The sequence below is a fragment of the Heptranchias perlo genome, chromosome 4, assembly GCF_035084215.1.
Source record: "Heptranchias perlo isolate sHepPer1 chromosome 4, sHepPer1.hap1, whole genome shotgun sequence".
NCBI classification, from domain to species: Eukaryota; Metazoa; Chordata; class Chondrichthyes; order Hexanchiformes; family Hexanchidae; genus Heptranchias; species Heptranchias perlo.
The window spans coordinates 23,626,171-23,648,716 of NC_090328.1; the positions used below are offsets into that span (position 1 = coordinate 23,626,171).

General features: G+C 43.7%; 1 protein-coding gene across 4 annotated transcripts in view; it reads left to right on the forward strand.

Moving 5' to 3' along the window:
- The window catches only part of snx25 (sorting nexin 25), a 262,889-nt gene that overhangs the window by 92,307 nt on the left and 148,036 nt on the right, over positions 1–22,546 (forward strand). For all 4 annotated transcript variants that reach the window (XM_067982600.1, XM_067982602.1, XM_067982599.1 and 1 more), the window contains one exon: positions 3,549–3,765. In XM_067982600.1, coding sequence (XP_067838701.1) covers positions 3,549–3,765 — 217 coding nt within the window. The remainder of the gene's footprint in view (positions 1–3,548; positions 3,766–22,546) is intronic.

Sequence of the window (22,546 nt, forward strand, 5' to 3'; positions counted from 1 at the left end):
TGGGTAGGGAATGGTTTAAGCCCAAAGCAAGGAAGAAAAACAAATCTTTATTCCGATACTGTAATCCAAATGTCATTCCTGTTCAAATATCTGACATGGTCATGGGATACTGCATTTTCGCAAAGGGTTTTACAGCTCTGTAAATTTACTGTAGTAGTGCAATCCTGAATACTATAATTACAAAGAATCAGTGAATTACAACAACAACTTGCATTTATATAGCGTCTTTAATGTAGTAAAATGTCCCAAGGCACTTCACAGGAGCATTATCAAACAAAATTTGACACCGAGCCATGTCAGGAGATATTAGAACAGATGACCAAAAGCTTAGTCAAAGAGGTACTTTTAAGGAGCATCTTAAAGGAGGAGAGAGAAGTAGAGAAGCAGAGAGGTCTAGGGAGGGAATTCCAGAGCTTAAGGCATGACCACCAATGGTGGGACGAAGGAAAGCGTGGGATGCACAAGAGGCCAGAATTGGAGGAACGCCAAATTCTCGGAGGGTTCTAGGGTGGGAGGAGGTTACAGAGAGAGCATATTGACTGTGCCCGCATGTACAGAACTGAAAAGAAAATGTGGTTAAATGTCAGTTATTTTTAGTGTTTCTGTATGGAGTCTATCTAGAGCACTCCTTGCTTAATGCCATGAGAGGATGTTAAGGATGAGGGCACATGTGTCAGTGCGTTTATGTTGTGTCTGTTGGGGGAGGCTGTGGTTTTCATCCCAGACGTCAGAACTGCATCATGTCAATCCTGATGTACAGCAGTTACAGGCTGATAACTGTAGATTGCTGAGAGCAGTGACGTAAATTAGTCTGCAGTGTCTGTCTATTTACAGCAAATATAGACGGCATCTTAACAGTCATTACTGGCAGCACAACCTAGTTTATTTTGTACGTGACTTCTACTTTCCAGGTTGTTCCTATTACTGGACTTCATTGTTCCTCTTCTACACAGATGCACAGTTTTTATCACTATTAAAGTTAAAATACCTGAAGACTCATTTCTCTAAATTGAAACTGAAACCTTTATTTGTACTTTTTCCTTGCTTAACATGCTGTGTGTGTGTGTGTGTGTGTGTGTGTGTGTGTGTGTGTGTGGAAGGGGAGGGCATCTAACTTGCTCCTTAGACCTTTGCCTGTTCCCCTATATATGTTGGTGGCTAGGGCATGTATAAGAGTATCCCAAGGTCATTGATAGTAATTCGAGTCAGTACTTTCCCTTCTCATTGAAACAATGGGAACATGTTAGACAGCTAAACACCATGCTGCCTGGTCAGTAAAAATGTTCTGAAAATCCAGATGTAACATTTCCAAGTTTGCAGACGACACAAAGCTGGGGTGGAATGTGAGCTGGGAGGAGGATGCAAAGAGGCTCCAATGTGATTTAGACAAGTTGGGTGAGTGGGCAAGAACATAGCAGATGCAGTATAACGTGGATACATGTGAGGTTATCCACTTTGGTTGGTTGTAAAAACAGAAAGGCAGATTATTATCTGGTGATAGAATGGGAAAAGGGGAGGTGCAACTAGAGCTGGGTGTCCTTGTCCACCGGTTGCTGAAAGCGAGCATTCAGGTGCAGCAAGCAGTTAGGAAGGTGAATGGTATGTTGGCCTTCATTGCAAGAGGATTTGAGTACAGGAGCAGAGATGTCTTACTGCAGTTATAGAGGGTCTTGGTGAGACCACATCTGGAGTATTGTGTGCAGTTTTGGAGTCCTTATCTGAGGAAGGATGTCCTTGCCATGGAGGGAGTGCAACGAAGGTTTACCAAACTGATTCCTGGGATAGCAGGACTGACATATAAGGAGAGATTGGGTCGACTAGGCCCATATTCACTAGAGTTTAGAAGAATGAGAGGTGATCTCATCAAAACATATAAAATTCTAACAGGACTAGACAGACTAGATGCAGGGAGGATGTTCCTGATGGCTGGGGAGTCCAGAACCAGGGGACACTGTCTCAGGATACGGGGTATGCCGTTTAGAACCGAGATGAGGAGAAATTTCTTCACTCAGAGGATGGTGAACCTGTGGAATTCTTTACCACAGAAGGCAGTGGAGGCCAAGTCATTAGATGCATTAATTAAGGAAATAGATATATTTCTTAATGCTAAAGGGATCAAGGGATATGGGGAAAAAGTGGGAACAGGGTACTGAGTTAGACGACCAGCCGTGATCATTTTGAATGGCAGAGCAGGCCCGAAGGACCGAATGGCCTACTCTTGCTCCTATTTTCTATGTTTCTATGACTAGGTAGTATGATGTCCAGATAGATGTCCAATTGCATTTGGGATTTCAGTGCATTGTGTCAAAATACCTGTATGATTGTGAATTTTTCTAAAATTCAAAAAAAAATAGTACTGAAGATCACATGTCCTGAAACTGCCTATACCGTACATACCCTAATCAGATCCTAATTAATTTGGTCTTCATTTCTGCAGGAGTTCCTCACAAGGATTACTGTACTCCCAGGATCAGGTGCCGCATTGGTTCAGTTGCAAGTTTAACTTGAGAAAAGGGTGACTACACCAGTGTGACATTTCCATTTTTACACCAATTCAGAGTATCATAGTAGGTACAGCATAGGAGGAGGCCATTCAGCTCATCGTGCCTGTGCCAGCTTTTTGAAAGAGCTATCCAATTAGTTCCAGTCCCCTGCTCTTTCCCGATAGCTCTGTAAATGTTTTCCCTTCAAGTATTTATCCAATTCCCTTTTGAAAGTTACTATTGAATCTGCTTCCACCTTTGGAATGTTCCTTTCTACGTTTGCGTGCGTGATGCTAATCTTGAAAGAACTTGTATTAATGTAGTACTTTTATCATGTTTTTCTGAAGTGTCCTAAAGTGATTCACATGTAATGAATGAATGCCTGTAAAGTGCAGTCACAGTTGTCATGTAGATAAATGTGATAGCCATTTTGCATACAGCACAGATAGCAATGAAGTAAATGACCAGTTACTCTTTTGTTTTTGGTGGTATCGCTGGAGGGAGGAATGTTGGCCAGCACACCAAAGGAGCAGTTCTTGGAATAGTGCCATGGGATTTTAATGTCTACTTAAACTGTCTAGTCTGGTGAAATGGCTTAACGTCTCGCCTGACGTTTGACACCTGTGTTGATGTAGCACTTCCTCAATATTTCACAGAATTGTCAGCCTCCATTAGGGGTTCAAGTCCTGGCTTGTACCCACAACCTTGTGATTCAGAGGTGAGAGTGCTACCAACTGAACCAAACTGCCTCTAAATTAGTCAGTTAGTACTTAATTATGCATATTTTTGAGTATGGAAACTCACACACTGAGCTGGTTTGAGATCATACAGCTGACAAAGATTTTCAACTTCTCTGTCCGGGCTAAATTTGAATCCAGCTCTGGGATGAAAAAGAGCCCACGCTGTAACTTACTGCACTACCTGGTCACTCAATGATATTTCCAATCAAGCTGATAGTTTGAATGAAATGGGATTTGGTGATTTTTAAGACAATGACTTTTGTGCCTCATCCGTAAAACATTCAAGGTGATCTCACTGTTTGTGTTGTGTGTTTTTGTTTTTCAGTTTTTGACTACAGCTACAGGGACTACATCCTTTCCTGGTACGTGAAAATCAGCAAAGATGAAGGACATCTGTACCACATGCTTTCAGAGGACTTCTGGGAAATGGCAAAGCAGCTGCGCGTTCGACTGAGTAACATTGACATAGTTAAAGTTGTTTGTAATGATGTGGTCCGGACTGTACTCACTCACTTCTGTGACCTCAAGGCAGCGAACACAAGGTAAAGGATTGGTCCAGGGTGTGCACTGTATATTTATATATATATATATATATATATATATATATATATATTGCCAATTTTTGACCCTCTTCGTCTTGTCTGAAGATATTCACTCCTTGCTGAGATACGGGTCCGAGGTAGCCCGGTTACTTTTCGGTCCCATGCTCAACTGGCTCGTGTGAGCCAAGACAGTGAGTGTTGGCAGGCTATTCGTGGCCGAATCCCATTGTATCTTCACCTGTCATTCACAATTCCAGTAAGGGTCACTGGGTATCAATCAGAACAGGAATCCTGTTTGATCTCCTCTCTAGCCTAACTGCACTGAGAGTAATCCTACAGGCCCAACCAGCATCCTGGCTGACATCAACCACCTCAGTGAACTGGATATGCAATGTTAATTGTGCATTTGCTTTGTTCACAAAATGATAATTAACATAAACCCTTTCAATGTCAGTCAGTACTTCCCATATTCTGTCTGAGCTAATATGCGATATTCTGATATGATTCATTTTTATGCAACCTCAAATAGAGGATTAATATACAGTTTCCTGTGGATTTATGCACTGGATTTATGTTTGTCAGTAGTATGTATGATATGTTTTTCTCCCTTTTCGTTATGATCTTTTCCAAAGTGCTATTTTGGTTACAGTGCAACCAATAGATGGTTCCCAGTGCAGCAATGCCTCATATTAAGTCTTCTCATCCTCATGTTCAAATCCCTCCATGGTCTTGCCCCTCCCTATCTCTGTACCTCCTTCAGCCCTACAACCGCGTTTCTACAATTCTGGCCTCTTGCGCATCCCCCCACTTCCTTCGCCCAATATTAGCGGTCATGCCTTTAGCTATCTAGGCTGTAAGCTCTAGAATTCCCTCTCCAAACCCCTCTGCCTGTCCACCTCTCTCCCTCCATAAAGTCCACCTCGTTGACCAAGCTTTTAGTCACCCCTCCAATATCTCCTTTGGCTTGGTGTCAATTTTTGTCTGATTATATTTCTGTGAAGTGCCTTGGGACATTTTCCTACCTTAAAGTTTCTATAGAAATGCAAGTTGTTGCACCTGAAGCAAATAAATTACAACCTGCCAGTAAATGGGAATTGGGCAGCTGCTGTTAGGGGCCGACACACCAGCTGATCACCTTAGGTTTACATTTTTCATTGCTTTTGTGCTCATCAAGATGAAAGATGTCGCTGCTGGGGAATTGAACATTTCCCCATAATGTCAGCACCGGTAAAGCTTCAGACAGGATGCAGGGATGAGGCTCCACCTATTCCACCCCAACAATGTGACAAGGTCAGAAATGGGGATGTTCGCTGATGATTGCACAGTGTTCAGTTCCATTCGCAACCCCTCAAATAATGAAGCAGTCCGAGCCTGCATGCAGCAAGACCTGGACAACATCCAGCCTTGGGCTGATAAGTGGCAAGTAACATTCACAAGTAACAAGTGCCAGGCAATGACCATCTCCAACAAGAGAGAGTCTAAACACCTCCCCTTGACATTCAACGGCATTACCATCGCCGAATCCCCAACCATCAACATCCTGGGGGTCACCATTGACCAGAAACTGAACTGGACCAGCCATATAAATACTGTGGCTACAAGAGCAGGTCAGAGGCTGGGTATTCTGCAGCGAGTGACTCACCTCCTGACTCCCCAAAGCCTTTCCACCATGTACAAGGCACAAGTCAGGAGTGTGATGGAATACTCTCCACGTGCCTGGATGAGTGCAGCTCCAATAACACTCGAAGCTCGACACCATCCAGGACAAAGCAGCCCGCTTGATTGGCACCCCATCCACCACCCTAAACATTCACTCCCTTCACCACCGGCACACAGTGGCTGCAGTGTGTACCATCCACAGGATGCACTGCAGCAACTCGGCAAGGCTTCTTCGACAGCACCTCCCAAACCCGCGACCTCTACCACCTAGAAGGACAAGGGCAACAGGCACATGAGAACAACACCAACTGCATGTTCCCCTCCAAGTCACACACCATCCCTACTTGGAAATATATCGCCGTTCCTTCATCGTCGCTGGGTCAAAATCCTGGAACTCCCTTCCTAACAGCACAGTGGGAGAACAGTCACCACACGGACTGCAGCGGTTCAAGAAGGCGGCTCACCACCACCTTCTCAAGGGCAATTAGGGATGGGCAATAAATGCTGGCCTCGCCAGCGACACCCACATCCCATGAACGAATAAAAAAATATTACCTCCTACCACATCACTGCCGCATCTCCATTTCCCACATCAGTTATTCTGTATCTTCTGAGTGAGTGCGCCAATTTATGGTAGTTACTTGCAGTGCACCCGCTTCCAATAGGGTCTGATCTTTCCTGCCTATAAGGGGAGCTTCAGACAGAGTTTTGCATCCCATCAACCTAGATTGGAACGCATCCCCAGAGATAGAAGGATCGCATATTACACAGTCTCTCAGCTGTGTATGCTGATATCCCTCGATTGTAAGGTTCAGTAATTCAGACCCTTATGCCACACAGTTCCTCATGTCACCAGGAGTTATGTTTGGGTTGGATGCTAGGGAAGCGTTCCTCTGATCTATATCAACTAAATGGCTTGCAGTCAACCTGAGAAAAGACTCCCCTGGGCCAACAGTATATCATTTTGATTTCTTGCAGCAGCCATTCATGCATTCTGCAGGTGAAATAGCCCATTCATGCTGAGTTACAGGCTCAGTGAGATTGTGTCCTACAGCAGCTGGGTTGAGACTTCAGATACTCGTTTGGTCCTTACAGCTGATGGAGAGAAGAGACTTTAATGGGGGTGGGTTCAATGCTGGTTGTATACTCATTGCTGGTACAATGATCCATGCGTCTATCATTTTCAAACATCCTCTGAATTACCATGAATATGGCCGCATGAAATGTAAAATTTTGGTTAATTTCCATAGATTACTTAACATTACATTCTACTATTTTGTTATGAACCAGTAGATTTCCTGCGGCCAGGTTTATAATGATAGGAATGTTATATCATTTACATACAGCCTGGTTTATGTAAATTGTAGAGGAGTATTTATGTCTTCAGAGCCCTTTCCTAATGGGATTGCCTTGAGGAAAGCTGTCTTCTGTTGAGATTCTGGGGGAAAAATTGGATAGGGGCCGTTTTTGGGTGCAGATAGCGTGATGTGCTATTACCCCGTGCCTAATGTCCTCATCGCAGGCTGGACGCAAATTTCGGTCCACCCGAGGACTTAACTGCAGTCAGCGTTCCATTCCAAGCCTTGCATGTGGAATCAATGCAATTTGCACTTTCCACCACTAGGGGAGCTCAATCCCTTAAAGGGAGGATGTTTCTTAGAAATCTCCTAAAGGGAACTGGTACCTTTTATTTGCTGAAAGTAACGGTCTACTGTCTGCACGGAGTCTGAACAGAGATCAGACATCGCACACGTAAAACACAGATGCAGGTCCCATCCCTTTGTTTACACACTGATGAGTTATGTTAAAACATTAAATAAAGGTTGCGCACTACTAAATCCCACATCCTCCAATCTGCATGCCAGATCTCATCAACCTGCTGATTTGAGTTGGTACCAGGCCTGCGAGAGTGCATGCACCAAAGTTCTCTGCTGATGCACTAGTGACATTGGTGCAAGAGGAGGGACATCCTATATCCGTGGGGGGGGGGGGGGGCGGGGTGCAAGAGGCCCTCCAGACATACATTCAAAAGGCAGTGGGAGGCAGCGGGGGACGAAGTCAATGCCAGGCGCACAGCATCATGAACGTGGATGCAGTGCAGTGCTTTGACATGAGTGATCAAGGTGAGTGAGGTCAACTGTCAAGTGGCATCTCCTACCAACTGCACCACGCACTACACCCCCCATCACCCACATACCAACAAACACTTTCCATCAGTACTCAACTCTTCCAACCAGATGCTTCCTCTCACCCTTACACATTATCACTGTTGTAAGCCACTCACCCACAACTCACAAGCCACACACACTGGCAGCTATTCAACCATGACAGGCACATCACCCAGACACACACCCTGCTTTCTTGCAGGAGAAGGTGCTCCATATCAGGAGGCAGCAAGTGGCATTTAGCCCCTCGAGTCTGTTCCACCATTCAGTGAGATCATGGTGGACCTGTGACTTCGCCCCATATCCCTTAATACCCTTGGTTCATAGAAATCTATCAATCTCAGATTTAACATTCACAAGTGAGCTAGCATCAACTGTCGCCTGCAGAAGAGCGTTCCAAACGTCTCCCACCCTTTGCGTGCAGAAACGTTTTCTAACTTCACTCCTGTACATCCTGGCTCTAACTGTTAGGCCATGTCCCCGTGTCCTAGTATTCAAGTCTAGGAGACCTCCAAAAACAATTACAAATGTCACGGCAGCCAGAAGCAATAATCCAGCCACTAACCTATAAATCCTGCATGGTCCCTTTAAATAGCGCTGGTGGGGGGTCATCTAGGCACTCTAAGACATGTTCAGATGGTCGGGGTTAAGACTGTGCGTTGAGTTGAGCGTTAAGTCCCAAAATGGTGTCTATCACTTTAAATCAGCATTGCACACTGATTGAAGCCATTTTCACCCTACATTACATGATTCCAGCGTTTGTTATCTGCGTCTGCACTAACTCCTATACCAAGATAAGGTCTGGTGCACTTCACGCTGGGAATGTGCGTGCGCATCCACGACACCATCTTGGATATCGGAGGGGCCGTGTAGCGCCGAAACAATGGGCGTTACACGGCCCAATTTAGCGCCTGCTCTGTTTTAATCTGACAAATTCTTTTCATGCGACATGTTCTTTTAAGGCTGTAAATAAGCACATCTTAAGATCATTAGAGGCTGATTGGTTGCTGTTTTATGAATCGAATATTTGATGTTTTACCTCTTGGGCATTTCCTAGAAGTCATTTGAAGAAGTTGACTCAAAGTTGTTCAGCTCAATAAGATGGCAGGGTTCCTGAGAAAGATGTGCTGGACAGAGTACAGAAGGTTGCATTTTCCACTGGGTGGTAGCCAGGGCTTGGCACAATAGTAAATTCAAGCAATTCCCAGGGCAAGCACTTTCCCTTGTTGTTACTCAGTACTGTTCGTTGGAATATTTAAATCTCCTGGCTGGTAATCTGCTGTGGTTTCTATAAGAATTGCTAGGCAAAAAAAGACCAAGGTCCACTAGTTCACCTTTTACTATCCTGGTAGTTGTATGATGCAACATTAATGAAGTTTTTGACTAATCTTGGCAATCAATCTCTATCACTTAGACCAAAACAACAGAAGGTTATGGGTTCAAGTCCCACTCCAGAGACTTGAGCACCTAATCTAGGATGACATTTAAGTGCTGTAGTGTCGGAGGTGTTGTCTTTTGGGTGAGACATTAAACCAAGCTCTCTTCGGTGGACCTAAAAGATCCCATGGCACTATTTCGAAGAAGAGCAGGGGAGTTCTCCCCGTTGTCCTGGCCAATATTTATCCTTCAACATCACTAAAACAGATTATCTGGTCATTATCACATTGCTGCTTGTGGAACCTTGCTGTGTGCAAATTGGCTGCCGCGTTTCCTACAATACAACAGTGACTACATTTCAAAAGAACCTCATTGGCTGTAAAGTGCTTTGGGATGTCCTGAGGTTGTGAAAAGCACTATATAACTGCAGGTCTTTCTTTCTTCCTTTATAACAGACCCTAACGTGAGGCGAGTTAAACCCCCAGTGGTGGAAAGCTTTTAGAACCATAGGTCTTTTTAAAAATTAAAAATGAGAGATTGTTAGAGGAAAAAGCAGTGGCAGGAAATCAATTCAGTGGCTAAGCATGCATGAAGCTAGTGAAATTATATAAATTTACAGCACTGAAACAGGCCTTTCGGCCGGTGTTTATGCTCCACATGAGCCTCCTCGCACCCCACTTCATCTAATCCTATCAGCATATCCTTCTATTCCTTTCTCCCTCATGTACTTCTCTAGTTTCCCCTTAAATGCATCTATGCTATTCACCTCAACTACTCCTTGTGGTAGTAAGTACCACATTCTAACCACTCTCTGGATAAAGACATTTCTCCTGAATTCCTTATTGGATTTATTCGTGACTACCATATTTCTGACCCCCAGTTTTGTTCTCCCCACAAGTGGAAACAACAGTTAAGTTGAATTCAACACTTGAGAAACTAAAGTAGACGTGCAAGCGAATGCTTGTGGCATTGGGTTATCAATGGAGGGGAGAGACCAACTAGTTTGTGCAGGTTTGAAATCCATTTCAATTTTTAATACTACAGTAAAACTCCTTCTACCTGAAATTTGGCTGGCTATGCCAGTTGATTCTTTTATTCATTGGCAAACAATGTAAATAGGTATCTAAAGTATTGGTCATAGAAATCAGTATTCCAACCCACTTTTATATTCTACAGTAATTACCTATTTCATTACAGCACTTATTTTCTATCTTAATATGGAGTCATAGTCAAAAAATCCTTGCCATTGTTTTTCTTACTTTTTTCCCCATGGAAGGACAGAAGTGTCTGCAAATCCATCAACCCCACTCAGACTTTTACAATTCAAGCAGTGTGAATCAGTTTCCATCTCTTTGGGCCACCTTGAATAGAAAACTTCCAAGTGGTATCCCCATCATTCATTCGTGGCCAGGTGTAGAGTAGCAACTTTTCTGCAGGCATAGAAACATAGAAGTTGCTAGACGAAAAAAGACCAAGGTCTATCTAGTTTGCCTTCCACCATCCTGGTAGTTGCATGATACCATGATAATGGAGTTGTTGACATATCATAGCAATCATTCTCTATCAATCAGTCTACAGAAATGACACGAGGAAAACCCCAAGTGGTGGAGAGCTTTGGGAACCATTGGCACCTTTTTCCACCCAAGCACACTACACTTACCACGATTCATATACAGTATCCCAAAATATTATTTTCTGAAAGAAATCTATCTAATTTGCATTTGAATGAATCGATACTAACTGCTTGAACTCCCTTGGGAGCCTGTTCCATAGATAAGAGCATGACCTCATGTCAGTAATTTTCTGCTACCTCAGCCATCCAGTCGGATCCATTATTTACATTACCAGCTTGGCACTAGATACATCTCATTTTACCAGTGGCGAGTATTTTGACTTTGCTTTGTGACTTGATATGAACTTTAAAAATTAAGTATGCTGTTTAACATTACCTTCTGCATTTAAAAATGGACAAGTTGTGCTCCTGCTGTTTCAGTCCTGAACAGGAATCTAAATCTGATACTTGTATCTTAAATTTCTATTAAGTGGGCTTAAGAGCAGTTGTGGAGACCCCCAGTTACTGGACAGCCTACCTCGTTCGGAAAAGCTGCTGTTTTTTTCCCTCTGTATTTGACAGCCCATGTGACTTCTATAAAGTTGATAACAGCCATTAATGAATTAAGTTTCAGCTCTTTATAGACTATGCTAATGCTTGTGATGTATCCTGTTCTAGCCACACTGTAAATATTGCAACTCCAAACACAACCTCTGTTGTGAAATATTGCAGTGCCTGGAACTAACCACACTCTGCATGGAATCTCTCTTTCTTTCTCCTTCAAAACTGAAGTAAGTTAATGAGAAGATTGAAGGGTGCTTATGGACCAGTTGAGAAAATTGCGTCTCTGATGATTCCAAGTGCAGGCCATCTCGGTCAACAAACAGTGGGTGTTGCCCATCTGGTGCTGATGTAATAAAAATCATTGAGCTATTTAGATAAGTTTGATTGGGCTGTATCAGTAAAACAGTGGAACGATTAATTTGCAAGTTATCTCATCCTAACAAGTTAAATCTGATGTGGAGATGCCGGTGATGGACAGGGGTTGACAATTGTAAACAATTTTACAACACCAAGTTATAGTCCAGCAATTTTATTTTAAATTCACAAGCTTTCGGAGGCTTCCTCCTTCGTCAGGTGAACGATGTGAAAAAATTTTCACATCGTTCACCTGACGAAGGAGGAAGCCTCCGAAAGCTTGTGAATTTAAAATAAAATTGCTGGACTATAACTTGGTGTTGTAAAATTGTTTACAAAAGTTAAATCTGAGTTTTCTTTTTCAAGGTGTATGCATATTGTACATGCTAATGAGCAACTGGATAAATGACAGCACATGATAGTTAATATTGAGAAATGTTCACATTGGTGCTAAAAGTAGCAAATCTGATTACACAGCGGGAGACAAGTTGTTGAAGTGCAGCAGGAGAAATGTTGGCTGATATCTTGAATGTTTGGTCAACTAGGATGTGGTAGGTTTTCAAGGCAAGGAGAATATTGGAGTGTACTATTATATCCATAGGTTATAAATTCAAGGATGTGATGGTGATACTTTAATACATTTGTTGAGGCCCCAGTTGAGCTATTTTTCTTTTCACCATACTTGGGGGGTGGGGGTTGAAAGCTACAAGAATGCAGAGAAGAGCTGCATGGGTGGTCCTGAGGTCTTAAAACTGTGACCTATTTAAAATGGCTAAATAGTGCCTGCACATCAGTCACTGCACTTAGAATCAGAATTTTATAGTACAGAAGTAGACCATTTAGTCCACTGTGCCTATGCTGGCTCTTTGAAAGAGCTATTCACCAGTTCCTCTGGCCTTTCGTCATATCCTTTCAAATTTTTCTGTTTCAAATATTCTTCCACCACTGTTTCTTCAAAAGGTGATTCATTATGTAAAGCATTATAAGCAGTTTTGTTGTGAAAGGCAGTATAAAAATACAAGTATTATTGTTGTATTGCTATTCTCACGGGGGAAATAAATTACTAAAGAAACAGTCATCTGAAATTTTTGTTAAATTGTGCACAGAATTGGATGGTTGTGGGAAAAAAAAACCTGGGTTGAACCAGAAAAAAAAAACCTAGAGGACATTGTTATAAGCTAACAAAACCTTGAGGGAAAAATCAGATGTAGAGTAACTCATTCAAAACAACTTGGACTTGACCGCCACTAAAACAGACTGATTTCATACTAGGATGAATCCATTAGATAAACTGTGGAATTTCCAGCTTTACAAGAGGGAAAATTTGGAGGATGCAGGAGTTGGCCTACCTCCAGTCAGTTTGTCTCTTCTTTTCCTATTGCTCCTATGTATTTGACTTCCTTTCTTTGTTCTATCCAGCTCAGCCTCTGTACGTCCACTCCGTTTCTTGGCTCATACAGTTAACATTATTAGTTACTGGTGCAGTATTCAGTGCTGCTCCTGTTCCCTGCCTCCATCCAGCAACAGAAAGCAAGCGAATGGCATTAGGAATCAGGGATATCATAGTCTCCATAAGCCTAAATGAAAGGGCTCAGTTTTAATAGGACCTCAGTGTTAATAGAACTTTTCTCTTGCACAGTGGATATTGGAATACCCCGCCTACCAAATAGTGTTCCCTTCCTTTCTGTTCCATGGACAGAGCTGTGCTGAATCCTGCCACAGCAACTAATACTAGTATCGAGCGGGCCTGGGTATGGAGTGGACAGCAGAATGAGTATAATAGGACACTGGGAGAATTGTAGGAGAGAACAGGAACCGAAGGAGCAAAAGGCAGACTTCTACATTTGTAGCTCCAGATTTGTAGTTTCACAAAGAATAAAGTTTGATGCTAAAAGTCCCAAACACAGGCCAAAATGACATGAGCCTCTCTCATTCCAACTTTGCTCTAGATGGAATTCTATCAATTTACATGTGCTGGAATTGCACCATTGATTGTCGTCAGAGTGACATTGAGCCCATAGTCCATGAGCTGAAAGGATGATTGAGTGTAGATCTGATTGATTTGCTGCTTTATTTTTTGATAAATTGACACATCCTATCAAATCTTTCAGGAAATATTGAAAATGATAAGAACATCTTACGAGTGAGCTTGCAGTTGTGTTGATTCCCTGTTGTACTGTAGTTAAGCGTCTGGTCTCTGCACAACATCTTTTCATAGCATGGCACCTTTCAGCAGCATGGCTGAGAAACTCACTGTTGTGGGGTGGGGGGTGCGGGCGGGCGGTGGTGGGGTGTCATTGCCTTGCACTCAGTTGTTTTCTGAAGTGAAAATGTGGATTTTCTTGGGAAGGCACTTTGTACAAATGGTGCAAAGTAAGGCTTAAATAATACAATTTTTAAAAATTGGTAGAGTGCAGATTGTTAAATTCTAATACATAAATGTCAGATACTACAGGGTAGAGGAGGCACGGGACTGGTATAAGGCTGACCTTTGTCTGCTGCACATGCTCTGCCATACCACTGTAGCAGCTGAATAATTTCCCTGGCAAGAGCACTTGACTGAGCCTTATAATTCCTCAACCAAAGGTGAACTTTTAGTCGGCCAGTTACCAGAATCTGGTGTAAGTGATGGATGTGCAAAATGTTCTTTTTTATTAAAAGGGTTAGGCTGTTTTTTTTTTTGGAGGGTTAAATATTGTATTGACTTTCTCTTTGTGCTGGCTGTTTGTTACTCTGCTTTAGGATGCAAACTGTGCGTGTGTTATGGCGGCTTGTTCTGAGCTAAGCTTCAAACGCCGCATCCAGTTCGTTGTCATGATTGCCTACTTCCACCTCTGAAACAGCGCCTGTCTCTGCCAGTATCTCATCCAAAACTCTCATCCCAGCCTTTGTCAACTACAGATTGACTTTTCATCACTGCCATCGCTGGCTTCCTCGGCTCCACCCTGTATACTACTACTACAACAACTTTTATATTATGCCTTTAACATTTTTTTTAAAGTCCCACAGTACTTCGTAAATAAAAGTAGACAGGGAAATGGATGCCCAGCCCCAGATGGAGAGCCAGCCCCGGAGAAATCAGGAGCAGTGGGCGAAAGCCTAATCAAAATGATGGGTTTTGAGAATGCTTCTAAAATAAGAGAGAGAAATGTCGAGAGAGGGATTTAGGTAATGCTCCAGAGAGTAGCAACCTCTCCTGTTCCTCCTCCTTTGCATGTGAAGTGCCTAGAGATGGTCAGTGCCTTTTTAGAGTCAGCCTTGGCTCAGTTTGGTGTCAGCCTTGGATCAATTGGTAACACTCTCGCTTGAGTCAAAAGATTGTGTGTTCAAGCTCCACTCCCGAGATTTGAACCGCACAATTTAGGCTGGCACTTCTGTGCAGTACTGAGGGAGTATTGCACTGTTGGAGCTGCCGTCTTTCGGATGAGATGTTAAACTAAGGCGATTAGGTCTGCCCTCTTAGATGGATGTTAAAGATCCCATGGCACTATTCGAAGAAGAGCTGAGGAGATCCCCCCGGTATCCTGGCTAATATTTATCCCTCAACCAACGTCACTTAAAGCAAATTATCTGGTCATTATCTAATTGCTATTTGTGGGACTTTGCTGAGTGCGAATTGGATGCTGCGCTTTCTACATTCCAACAGTGACTACACTTGGGGGGAAAAAAGTACTTCATTGGTGTAAAGCACTTTTGAACTTCCTGAGGTTGTGAAAAGTGCTCTAAAAATGCAATTCCTTCCTTTTTTTTCTTTCTGTCTTCCTTTTTTTTCTTTCTGTCTTCTTTTTTTTTCTTTCTGTCTTCCTTTTTTTTCTTTCTGCCTTTCTTTCTGTCTTTCTTACTTAGAGGTGCTATATAAATACAGGTTGTTACCGATGGTACACTGATCCAAAAAAACCATATTAGATACTACATTATATAAGAGTCTTTCTTCCTCCAAAAATCTCTCTTCTTCCAAGAATATATTTTGTACACTCCTGGCATGTTGTGGTTTAGTTATTACATTTAACATTAATACGATTTGTTGCAGCTGTCCATGGATGGTATCATGGACGACTCTATGCTGTGAGTAACATTTTGTGAAAATGATATAAAAAAGGCTTTAAATAAGTATTTACGTAAACTTTTTCAAAGAAATATCTCAAAAATGTATGATGCTGCTCAAAGGGCTTTGAAATTGTACGTAGCATCTGTAAAAGTGAGATATTTTACAGTGTTGTATTGCTTCTCTACATGGTTTTTTCCTAGTCTCTCACCCACTTGTTTTGAAATCCTTACATAAACTCACTGTCCGATCACAGAATTTTTCTCTATATAAAATTGTTCATCAGCAGCACTTTGCTTGATGTGATAATGAGTGCTAGCTCTGAGTGTGTGGGATGGTTGGTGACCCCAATGTATCCTATATATACTACTCTTTATTCTTACCAGATTCAGAAAGTCGATTTGTGAAAATGCGGAGGCGAGACTTTCAGTGAAAATGAGGGAAGGAGTGTTTCCAAACCTAGGTCTGCAAATGTTCCACGCTGCTTTGTATTCATTCTATAGCAGAAGAAATATTCCAGCGTTTAGCACTTGCATTAAAAGAGGAATGAAATAATAAATGCAAGTTTGCACTACAATTCCTTGAAACATAATATTATATTCAAGGTGGACCTGGATTTGACCCAGCCCAGATTAACGAGCGGCACTCACAAATTGGTATTCAGTGTTGAATACCCGTGAGGGTGTTGACACTTTGGGGGAGTGCAGTCAGGAGCAAATCCACGGCACCATGGGAGACTCGGCTGCACAGGGGCAAAAGAAATGCGGTTGTATAGGGGATTTGATGGACAGGCATTTCTGCAACCACTGACATGAGTCCTGCATGGTGTGTTGCCTCCTTGGTGCCAGGGTTAAAGGACATGACTGAGAGGGTGCAGAACATTTTGAGGGAAGGGGAACAGCCAGAAGTCGTGTTCCATGTGGGAATGAATGACACAGGAAGGAAGAGGGTCGAGGTCCTACAGTCAGAGTTTCAGGAGCTAGGGAGGAAGTTAAAAAGCAGAATCTCAAAGGTAGTAATCTCTGGATTACTCCCAGTGCCACGCGCCAGTGAGTACAGAAATAAGATGATACGGCAGGTTAATGCGTGGCTAGAGACATGGTGCAAGAGGGAGGGCTCCAGATTCTTGGGGCATTGGGACCAGTTCTGGAGCAGGATGCTCAACAGAGCTGGGAGCAATGCCCTCGCGGGGAGGTTAACTAGTGCTGTGGGCACCAGGATGAGAAAGGAGAAACAAGGTGTACAGAGGACTGGGAGGGACAAGTAGCACTAGAGTAAAGCATAGTTTAGAAATAGGATGGATCGGACAAATGTGCAAATGCGAGGCAGTCTAAGATGAGATTGGAGTGCATGTGCGTAAATGCACGTAGCGTGGTAAATAAGATTGGTGAGCTGCAGGCTCAAGTCGCCACATGGGATTATAATATAGTGGTAATAACAGAGATCTGGCTCAAAGAAGGGGAGGATTGGGTACTTGATATTCCTGGCTACAAGATATTCAGGAAAGATAGGGAAGGAAAGAAAGGAGGGGGGTGGCAGTATTGATCAGAGAGACTATTATAGCACTGGAAAGGAATGATGTAGTTGAGGGGTCAAAGACAGAATCTATTTGGTTAGACTAAGGAACAACAGAGGAGCTATTATGCTCCTGGGTGTATATTTCAGGCCACCAAATAGTGGGAAGGAGATAGAGGAGCAAATTTGCAGGCAAATTACAGAAAGATGCAAGAACTATAGAGTAGTGATAATGGGGGACTTCAATTATCCCAATATAGACTAGAACAGTAACAGTGTAAAGGGCAAAGAGGGGGAGGAATTCCTGAAATGTATTCAAGAGAACTTTCTAAAACAGTGTGTTTCCAGCCCAACGAGGAAGGAAACAGTGCTAGAGGTAGTTCTGGGGAATGAAGTGGGGCAGGTGGAGCATGTTTCAGTGGGGGAGCATTTGGGGAACAATGATCATGATATCATTAGGTTTAGAATAGTTATGGAAAAGGACAAGGAACAATCAAATGTGAAAATACTTAACGGGAGGAGGGCAAATTTCAGAGAGTTAAAAAGGGATCTTGCCCAGGTGGATTGGAATCAAAAATTGATAGGCAAAATAGTAATTGAACAATGGGAGGCCTTCAAGGAGGAGTTGCTTCGGGTACAGAGTAGACACATCCCTACGAGGGCTAAAGGAAGAGCATCCAAAGCTAGAGCTCCCTGGGTGACTAAAGATATAGAGATTAAAATGAAGCAGAAATAGGAGGCTTATGATGAATGTAAGGTTCATAATATAGAAGAGATCTAGGCTGAATACAGAAAGTACAGGGGAGATCTAAAAAAGAGAATAAGAGGGAGTATGAGAATACATTAGCGGCTAACATAAAAGGGAATCCATAAGTCTTTTATAAACATATAAATAGTAAAAGGGTAGTCAAAGGAAGGGTGGGACCAATTAAAGACAAAAAAAGAGATCTTGTGGAGACAGAGGGCATGGCTGAGGCACTAAATGAATACTTCACATCTGTCTTCACTAGACAGCAATAAAGGAGGAGATAGTAGTGATATTGGATAGGTTAAAAATAGATGAGGAGGAGGTACTTTAAAAGATTGGCAATACTCAAAGTTGAAAAGTCACCCTGTCCAGATGGGATACATCTTTGGTTACTGAGGGAAGTAAGGGTGGAAATTGCTGGGGCTGTGGCCACAATCTTCCAATCCTCCTTAGAGATGGGGATGGTACTGCAGGCTTGCAAATGCTATACCCCTGATCAAAAAAGGAAGAGGGATAAACCCAGCAATTACAGACCAGTCAGCTTAACGTCGGTGGTGGGGAAACTTTTAGAGAAAATAATCTGGGACAAAATAAATTGGCACTTGGAAAAGTATGGGCTAATAAATGAAAGTCAGCACAGATTTGTTAAAGGAAAATTGTGTTTGACTAACTTGATTCAGTTCTTTGATGAAGTAATGGAGAGAGTTGATGAGGGTAGTGCGGTTGATGTTGTGTATGTGAATTTCAAAGGGCATTTGATAAAGTACCACATAATAGACTTGTTAGCAAAATTAAAGCCCATGGGATTAAAGGGACAGTGGCAGCGTGGATACAAAATTGGCGAGGGGACAGAAAGCAGAGATTAGTGGTGAACAGTTGTTTTTCAGAGTGGAGGGAAGTATACAGAAGTGTTTCCCTGGGGTCAGTATTAGGGTCACTGCTCTTTTTGATATATATATTAATGACCTGGACTTGGTATCGTTAGACTATGCTGGTGTGTACTAAAAATGTAACAAGTATCAAAGAATTGTTTTACGCAATGTATGTAATCATGAAATGCATTACGCTCCTACCAACATTCATGTCCGCCCGGACAAATCTAGTCTGCACCCTCGGGAGGCTCCTCTACCCTGAATGCATGTAACCACATGTATTGTATAAATCATACGTTTGTATCAACCACATTTATTTTAGGTAGCCACATTTATTCAGTATATTAAAGTAGTTAGCTTGGACGATGTGTATTTAAACCCCACAGTTCACTCTTTGTTTGAGTTTCATAGACATAGAAGAATGTGGCATGTCTGGAAAAAGGCAAGCTACATTCCCCAAAAGAGATAAGGGGAACATTAAGTGTCTTGCCATTGTCTCAGATACGTTACTGTTATCGGCCTAATCCCCTCATCAAAATTGATGAGGCTAAGTCTGGCCTCCTCAGCAAGTTGATAGTCAAGTCGGCGCCGTCAGTGGGGATCTTTTCAGCAAGTTGATTAGGCTAAGTCTGGTTTCCTTATCAATTTTGATCATGCTAAGTCAGCGTACCACTTGATCTTCAGCTAACAATGTATAAAGATACAGCTCAAACAAAGGTTCAGGGTATAGGAACCCCCCGAGGGTGCAGACTAGATTTGTCCAGGCGGACATGAATGTTGGTAGGAGCCTAATGCCTGTGTAGTCTGACAATTGTAAACAATTTTACAACACCAAGTTATAGTCCAGCAATTTTATTTTAAATTCACAAGCTTTCGCAGGCTTCCTCCTTCGTCAGGTGAACGATGTCACCTGATGAAGGAGGAAGCCTCCGAAAGCTTGTGAATTTAAAATAAAGTTGCTGGACTATAACTTGGTGTTGTAAAATTGTTTACAATTGTCAACCCCAGTCCATCACCGGCATCTCCACATCATGTGTAGTCTGAAGAAGTGAAGAAGTCTGCAGAGAGTAGGATCTGCGGGGTACAAGGTGGTGGGACCGAGAGAGGCCAAGGCACAAGCTCATCCCAGCGTGGAAGCGGGTAATATATCTCCAGTTTCCATATTGCTTAAATACTAAGCGTATTAAACTGTTGTTTGCAATAAAGTACTTGCGACTGTAACCAATTGGTGTCACCTTGAATCTTTTGGAACTGGGAAGTAAATAGCAGAGCTGGGGCTCCCTAAGCGGTCCTTAACCGTATTCCCAATAAAATAGAGAGTATAATTTCAAAGTTTGCAGATGACACAAAACTCGGATATGTAGTAAACAATGTGGAGGATAATAACAGTCTTCAGGAGGACATGGACAGACAGGTGAAATGGGCAGAAACATGTCAGATGAAATTTAACGCAGAGAAGTATGAAGTGATACATTTTGGCAGGAAGAATGAAAAGAGGCAATATAAAACTAAATGGTACAATTTTAAAGGGGGTGCAGAAACAGAGACATCTGGGGGTGCACATACACAAATCTTTGAAGGTGGCAGGACAAGTTGAGAAGGCTGTTTTTTAAAAAACAAAGCATATGGGATCCTGGGCTTTATTAATAGAGACATAGGGCTCGATTTTCGCACCCCCAATCGGGTGCGTTCGTGGAAGGGGGGCTGCGAAAATTGGGGATTCCCGGGGTCGGTCTGGAGCCCAGCTCCAACCCGCCCACTTCCGGGTTCCCCAGTGACGCGCTGATATGCGCGCACAGCCCCCGCATGTGGGACTGCCACCGGCAATTAAAGCCGGAGGGGTGCCACTTAAAGTATTTATTTAGGTATTTCAGGTCATTTAGAGATCTGATTAACATGATATTTTAGGAGGGGTGGGATTTTGCAAACAACTGGGACTGTTTCCCGTACTGGGGGAAACACTCCCAGTTCAAATGGACATGTTGCAGCCATCAGCCTGTGGCAGCTGCAAAGGTCCATTTTTAAAAATTTGTTCATGGGATGTGGGCGTCGCTGGCGAGGCCAGCATTTATTGCCCATCCCTAATTGCCCTTGAGAAGGTGGTGGTGAGCCACCTTCTTGAACCGCTGCAGTCAGTGTGGTGAAGGTTGGGCGGGGGGGGTGCGGTGGAGACCCTCACTCATTGCAGGAGGCCACTCTGTCACTTGGGACAAAGTTTGGCCTCCACCACGTTCCTCCTAACAATAAAATTCACCAACTTGCACACTTACCCCGGTGTCCAGAGACATGTACCTACCTTGCGGACCCCCTCAGATGTACATTTTCCAGATGGGGGCCGCCGTAGCTGCAGTCATGACCTCCTCGGAGGACGAACAGCATCACCAGCCTCGCTGTCTACCTCTGACACGTGGAGCCCCACAACACAGTGCTGTGACACATCCACCTGCACAGCAGGAGGGCAACGGCAGAGAGAGATGCGTCGCAGAAGGCACTACCCTCGCCACAGGGTCTACAGACCGAGGCTCAGCTTCCTGGACCTCTCTGAGCAGCAGTTCACACGGAGACTGAGTCACTCGACGTATAGTCGTGGACACCTGCAGCCTCCTTCATGCCGAGCTGCTCCCGGCTGGCCCGAGCACCATCTTCTTACCTGTCGCTGTCAAAGTCACCACTGCCCTCACCAACTTCTCCTCCGCATCCTTCCAGGGTGCCACCGGGGACATCGCCGACGTCCCTCAGTCGTCTGCACAAAAGAACCCTGCAAATACACCTACACCCACTCTGCAGTGACACAATGGGTGGCATCAGTTGTGGGTCTTCATAGTGATCCTCAGGAAAGGGCATTATTGCACAAAGCAGACAAGATTTGCAAAGACGTGACAGTAGTGGTGCCAATATGTGATGTGAGTTGCTCAGAAATTAAATATAGGTAAAAACCATGACAAACCCTCAAACACCCTTGTGCATCCCCTTTATGCTCATGACACGTTTGCCTTACGCTTCCTCTTGCACATATGTGATGCATGCCCTGTGGCTGCAGCACAGGTAGTGGCAGATTGGGTGAGGCTGATCGTGAAAGCGATGCATGAGAGGGTGAGTATGAGTTAGAGCCATGAGATTGTATGAGGATTGGGTTGAGAGGTAGTGGCGGGATGAGTACTGGCGAGGCGAGTAAGGGCAGGTAAGATGAGGATGAGCTTTGAGTGGGTGTGAGGAGTGATGTGATAGAGTAGTGTTGGCAGTGCAGAAGGAGATGTGGGGTGGGGTGGTGATGTGGCAGACGGAGTGTAGGGGAATGAGTAAGTGTACTCACTTCGGCTTACCTACTTAGGTCATTGAAGCGCCTCCTGCACTGTATGCAGGTGCGCGATATGTTGGTGCAAATGACCTCCTCTGCCACCTCGAGCCAGGCCTTCTTGGTGGCAGAGGCAGGCCACTTCCTCCTGCCTGCCGGGGGGAAGATCTCTGTCCTCCCCCTTCTCCTCACCCCATCCAATAATACCTGGAGTGAGGCATCATTAAACCTGGGAGCAGCCTTCCTCCTGGGCTGCTCCATGCTGTAATTTTTCCTATTTCCTGCAGCATCAGTCAGTGGAGGACTGCCCCTGTAAATAGGGCTCCTCCAGCTGACAGCCTATGCTGCGCATGCGCAGTCCGCCCGCTGCGCAGCTTACCGCGCGTTACCCACGCGCCCAGTCGACCCCCCCTCCCCGCTACGAACCTGCCGCCCTGCTAATATCGAGCCCATAAGAGTACAAAAGCAAGGAAATTATGCTAAACCTTTATAAAACACTGGTTAGGCCTCAGCTGGAGTATTGTGATCAATTCTGGGCACCACACTTTAGGAAGGATGTCAAGGCCTTGGAGAGGGTGCAGAAGAGATTTACTTAAATGGTGCCAGGGATGAGTTATGTGGTGAGACTGGAAAAG